This window comes from Nicotiana tomentosiformis, chromosome 2 (assembly GCF_000390325.3).
Source record: "Nicotiana tomentosiformis chromosome 2, ASM39032v3, whole genome shotgun sequence".
Lineage (NCBI taxonomy): Eukaryota > Viridiplantae > Streptophyta > Magnoliopsida > Solanales > Solanaceae > Nicotiana > Nicotiana tomentosiformis.
The window spans coordinates 32,009,402-32,015,614 of NC_090813.1; the positions used below are offsets into that span (position 1 = coordinate 32,009,402).

Here is a 6,213-nt window from a genome sequence, read left to right on the forward strand (position 1 = left end):
TATCCTTTGGAACAACCCGTACCACCTCTGCACCAGACATTCTATCAGTCTGACATGATACGGGGATCTGAGGAAGATGAGATTTTGGCTGGCATGAGGAAGCTATTTCTAGATGAAGAAGACATGGACTGCAGTGCAATTGTTGAGGAGAAGGAGGAGGAAGACCTTACCATTCAGACCATGGAAGAAGGAGTTGTTCTCAAGAACTGGACCGCTGCACCATCCCGGGCCCGTCAAGTTCCTAGGTAGCCTGGCAAATTAGCATGAATTATTTTCAAATAGTTTTGAGCATTTAAGACATTTTTCAGTATTTTGTTTGAAATAATTACTCGAGCCATCGAGCCATACTTGTTGATGTTTTTAAAAGTTTTATTAATGCATTATTGCTTTCTATATTTATTATTATCTTTCTATATTTCTTTTGAGCATAATTATTACATATCTTTATGAACCTACGATTGTGACATGTAATGAGACAACGCAACATAAGGACAATGATTCAGAGGATCTGGAAGATGATATAATACCTGAGGAAATCGTCAGAGAAGTAGAAAAATTTGAAAACAAACCAAAGTCTAATTTGGAGGAAACTGAGGCCGTTAACTTAGGGGATTCTGAAACGGTCAAAGAAACACGTATAAGCATTCATCTATCACCGTCAGAGAAGGAGGAGTACATCAGATTCCTAAAGGAATATGAAGACATCTTTGTATGGTCCTACGATGATATGACTGGTTTAAGCACATCCATAGTAGCTCACTAACTACCCACCAATCCTATGTGTCCACCAGTAAAGCAGAAGCTCAGAAAGTTCAAGACGGATATGAGTTTGAAGATAAAAGAGGAGGTCACCAAGAAAATCAAAGCCAATGTTCTTCGAGTGGTCAAATACCCGACTTGGTTTGTCAACATTGTGCCAGTTCCGAAGAAAGATGGAAAAGTTAGAATATGTGTCGATTACCGAGATCTGAACAGAGCAAGTCCTAAGGATGATTTCCCGCTACCCAACAAACACATACTGATTGACAATTGCGCCAATCATGAACTCCAATTTTTTGTGGATTGCTTCGCAAGATACCATCAGATCTTGATGGATGAAGAGGATGCCGAAAAGACAGCCTTTATCACACCATGGGGAAAATACTGTTACAAAATGATATCGTTTGGTTTGAAGAATGCTGGAGCCACCTACATGAGATCCATGACAAACCATCTTCCACTACATGATACACAAGGAAATAGAGGTGTACATGGATGACGTTATCATCAAATCTAAAAGGAGTTTGGATCACATAGCAGACCTGAAGAAATTCTTCGACCGGTTTCGAAAATACAATTTGAAATTGAATACTACAAAATGTGCCTTCGGAGTCCCTGCTGGAAAGTTGTTAAGATTCATCTTCAATCGTCTAGGTATTGAGTTAGACCCATCAAAAGTCAAGGCTATCCAGGACTTGCCGCCTCTAAAGAATAAGAAAGAGGTGATGAGTTATTTTGGGTACCTCAATTACATCAGCCGCATCATAGCACAATCAACTATGATATGTGAGCCAATCTTCAGAATGCTAAGGAAAGATGCTGCAACAAGTTGGACTGAAGAATGCCAGAAGGCCTTCAACAAAATCAAGGAGTATTTATCTAAACCGCCCATTTTGGTCCTACCAGAACCGGGAAGACCTCCGTTACTTTATTTGTCAGTGTAATATGGGGCTTTCGGTTACGTTCTGGGACAACATGATGAGACTGGAAAGAAGGAGCATGCGATATATTATCTGAGCAAGAAATTCACGCCTTATGAAGTAGGGTACTCTTTGTTGGAACGCACCTGCTATGCTTTGACATGGATAGCTCAGAAGTTGAGACATTATTTATGTACATACATTACATATCTCATATCAAGGATGGATTCGCTAAAATACATCTTTCAGAAAACCATGCCTACGGGTAAGTTAGCAAAGTGGCAAATATTGCTGAGTGAGTTCGACATTGTCTACATAACTCAGAAGGCAGTCAAAGGGCAAGCATTGGCAAATCATTTGGCAGAAAATCCCATAGACGGAGAATACGAACCATTAAAAACATATTTTCCCGACGAGGAGGTGTCGTTAGTAGGAGAAGATATCACCGAGGTATATGATGATTGGAGGGTGTTCTTCGATGGAACAGTAAACTTCGAAGGAGTAGACATCAGAGCTGTCTTAGTATCAGAAACTGGTCGACACTATCCGGTTTCCGCAGAACTCAGGTTTTCATGCACCAACAATATGACGGAATACGAGGCATGCATCTTGGGACTCAGATTGGACATTGACATAAACGTTCAGGAGCTGCTGGTAATCAAAAATTCAGATCTTTTGGTGCACCAGGTTCTAGGGGAATGGGCTACGAAGAATACCAAAATATTGCCATATTTGCACTTGTACAAGAGCTGATCAAGAGGTTCACAAATATAGAGTTCAAACATGTTCCAAGGATTTAGAATGAGTTTGCAGATGCATTAGCCACTTTGTCTTCCATGATACAACAGCCAGATAAGAATTTTATCGATCCTATACCAATAGGAATTCATAAGTAGCCAGCTTATTGTGCTTATGTTGAAGAAGAGATTGACGAAAATTCGTGGTTCCACTACATCAAGAAGTACTTGGAAAAGGGAGAATACCCAAAAAGTGCTACCCACACTCAGAAGTGCACGCTTCGAAGATTGGCCAACCATTTCTTTCAAAGAGTAGGAATTCTATATAAAAGGACTCCTGATTTGGGATTGTTGCGATGCGTCGATGCCAAGGAGGCGTCTAGATTGCTTGAGGAAATATATGCCGGAACTTGCGGGCCCCACATAAACGGTTTCGTTTTGGCCAAAAAGATATTAAGAGCAGGGTATTTCTTGATGACTATGGAAACAGATTGCATCAAGTATGTTCATAAGTATCACCAATGCCAGATACATACTGACATCATACAGGTACCACCCAACGAACTTAATGCAACAAGTTCACCCTGTCCCTTCTCCGCTTGAGGTATGGATATCATCGGACCAATCGAACCTGCTGCTTCAAACAGACATAGGTTTATTCTAGTGGCCATAAACTACTTCACAAAATAGGTTGAAGCCGCATCTTATAAAGCAGTAACTAAGAAGGTCGTAGTAGATTTTGTTCGGGACCACATCGTTTGTTGGTTTGGGGTACCAAAGTCAATCATCACTGACAATGCCGCCAATCTCAACAGCAATTTAATGAAAGCCATGTGTGAAACATTCAAGATCAAGCATCAGAACTCTACAACATACAGGCTGTAAATGAACGGAGCCGTAGAAGCCGCCAACAAGAATATTAAGAAGATATTGAGGAAAATGGTAGACAATTACAAACAATGGCACGAAAAGCTACCATTTGCTCTACTTGGGTACCGTACCACAGTTTGTACATCAACTGGGGAAACTCCCTATCTACTAGTTTACGGTACCGAAGCTGTTATTCCCGCTGAAGTAGAAATCCCTTCCTTAAGAATCATACAAGAAGTCGAGCTCAGCGATGCAGAATGGATACGAAGCCGGTATGAACAACTAGCTCTCATTGATGGAAAAATAATGAACACGGTATGTCACGATCAACTCTACCAAAATAGAATGACAAGATCTTTTAACAAAAAGGTTAGGTCAAGGCAATTCATGCCGGGGCAGTTGGTACTAAAGAGAATCTTCCCACATCAGGATGAAGCAAAGGGGAAATTCTCAGCCAACTGGCAAGGCCCTTACATGGTTCACCGGGTGTTAACAGGAGGAGCAATTATACTTGCAGAAATGGATAGAGAGATTTGGCCAAAACCTATCGATTCAGACGTAGTCAAGAGATACTATGTTTAAGATTATGTTTGCACTTTCTATTTGATGTAACTAAACTATACTTGACCTGATTCCCATTTAAGAGGGAATACGTAGGCAGCCCTGTGAGTTTGGTCACATCATAATAAAATCTTTATTTTCCCTAAGGTCAGAAATTGGGGCAAGATCTTGAGTTTGCCCGATCTCATCACGTTTGGAACCGCCAAGGAATGTGTTTTCAGAAGTATGCATTTAAACTGGGGCAGAACTTTGATGAGGATCCTTAAAATTCCAAAGCAAGAAGGTTGCAACGTCTCAAAATGCGTCACAGTCACCAGTTCATCAAAATTATTTGATCTTGTACATTATCACATATTTCAAACAACTATATTTCTACAAATCATTTGTCAAATGCATGCATGTTTTTCAAAAATTTTGTTTCTATGGCATCCAGACGTTACCCAGGGTGACTCAAGCAAAGGCCTCAAGGCAAGAGTAAAGGCGAAGCAAGGAATTGAGAGTACGAACCAACTTTTCCCCCACAAAACTCATGATTTTTCTTTGGGTGCAGGCACAATGAACATAACAGGAACGTCCGCAAATACATACACGCAGTAGAATCACTATCGTTATAACGATAAAATTTGCCAAACACAAGCACATCAAGCTAAGAAATGCTTTATCCTCTCGCATTTAGTCTTTTTTTTTTCTTGCATAGGGCTAAGCACTGCCCTCATCATTACATAAGACTAAGCACTGCCTTCCTCTGTGTAGGGCTAAGCACTGCCCTCATTACTTGCATAAGTTTAAGCTCTGCCTCCATTATTTACATGAGACTAAACACTGTCTCCATGCTTTGCATGAGACTAAGCATTGTCTCCACATTGCATAAGGCTAAGTATTGCCTTTCTTTTCATGAGACTAAGCACTGTCTCCGTTACACTGCATGATACTAAGCACTGTCACCATATTGCATAAGGCTAAGCATTGCCTTTCTTTGCATAAGACTAAACACTGTCTCCATTCCTTGCATGAGACTAAGCACTGTCTCCATTCCTTGCATGAGACTAAGCATTGTCTCCACATTGTATAAGGCTAAGCATTGCCTTTTTTTGCATGAGACTAAGCACTGTCTCCATTCTTTGTATGAGACTAAGCACTGTCTCCACATTGCATAAGGCTAAGCATTGCCTTTCTTTGCATGAGACTAAATATTGTCTCCATTCCTTGCATGAGGCTAAACATTGCCTCAATTATTGCATGAGGCTAAGCAATATCTTCCCTTGCATGAGCCTAAACACTGTCTTCGCTACACTGCATAAGGCTAAGCATTGCCTTTCTTTGCATGAGACTAAACATTGTCTACATTCCTTGCATGAGGCTAAACATTGCCTCTATTATTGCATGAGGCTAAGCAATATCTTCCCTTTCATGAGCCTAAACACTGTCTTCGCTACACTGCATAAGACTAAACATTGTCTCTCTTCTTCGCATAGGGCCAAGCACTGCCTTCGTCTCATACAAGACTAAGCCTTGTCTTGTCTTGTCCTCGCATATGACTAAGCATCACCTGTTTTCTATACCAAACGATCGATATCGCCACATCTTTGCATTTCATAGGCTGAAACATCGCCACATTGTTCGAAGACGTCATAGTCCGAAGGCACCATCCTCATAGCCTGAAGACAACATTTCATGGCCTGAGGATCTCTCAAAACTGCACATCATTATTCAAAGGCGTCAAAGTCCAAAGGCATCATCTTCATAGCCCAAGGACACCATTTCATGGCCTGTGAATCTGTTATTATACGCGTCATGGCCCAGGACGTCATGATATAAGGATATCATCCTCATCGTCCAAAGACAACCTTCATGGTCCGAAGGGAATTTGCATCATGTTTAAATTTTAGCAATAAACCAACCCGATCGCGACCCGTCTAAACAACCCGCTCCGCTCCCCTTTCTCTCTTGTCCGTTGATCTCAAATGATCAATGGCCCCTAATAAACTAACCCCTTTCCATATATTCCTCCCCTCTAACCCTAATCCCATTTTTCACACTTTAGCCGCCTCTACTCTCTCCATTCCCCTCTCCTTCTTTACAAACCCTAGCCGCCATATCTCTAAATCCTCTCGAAATCCGGCCCCAATATGGAATCCCTTTGTTATTCTCTTGCCTTATTCCGCTATTACTCACGCGTTCATGGTGTTACTTAGTATTTACCTAACTTTGGTAAATACCATCTTTTAATACGAGTCTGATTTGGCTCTAATTTTGTGAAGATCGGGACGATGTTTCATCTATATATACTCTACAATGAATGATTCTTGTATTTTCGACCAAATTCATGGTGACTGGACTCAACTAGGGTTTGAACTTTCGATCTC

General features: G+C 40.9%; 2 protein-coding genes across 2 annotated transcripts; both read left to right on the forward strand.

Moving 5' to 3' along the window:
* The first annotated feature begins 778 nt into the window (after window positions 1-778).
* Window positions 779-3,301, forward strand: LOC138904567 (uncharacterized). Its single transcript, XM_070193072.1, has 5 exons — window positions 779-1,244; window positions 1,414-1,481; window positions 2,004-2,333; window positions 2,907-3,020; window positions 3,107-3,301. The coding sequence occupies exons 1-5, from the start codon at window positions 779-781 to the stop codon at window positions 3,299-3,301; spliced, it is 1,173 nt and encodes a 390-aa protein (XP_070049173.1).
* On the forward strand, window positions 3,302-3,868 carry LOC138904568 (uncharacterized). Its single transcript, XM_070193073.1, has one exon. The coding sequence runs from the start codon at window positions 3,302-3,304 to the stop codon at window positions 3,866-3,868; it is 567 nt and encodes a 188-aa protein (XP_070049174.1).
* The last annotated feature ends 2,345 nt before the right edge of the window (window positions 3,869-6,213 follow it).

Coding starts and splice junctions, on each gene's coding strand:
- LOC138904567 (XM_070193072.1), top strand. CDS start 779: ATGTGTCCACCAGTAAAGCAGAAGCTCAGAAAGTTCAAGACGGATATG. Junction 1,482..2,003: donor CTCTAAAGAATAAGAAAGAG/GTGATGAGTTAT, acceptor TACATAACTCAG/AAGGCAGTCAAAGGGCAAGC. Junction 2,334..2,906: donor TAAACGTTCAGGAGCTGCTG/GTAATCAAAAAT, acceptor CTATGGAAACAG/ATTGCATCAAGTATGTTCAT.
- LOC138904568 (XM_070193073.1), top strand. CDS start 3,302: ATGAACGGAGCCGTAGAAGCCGCCAACAAGAATATTAAGAAGATATTG.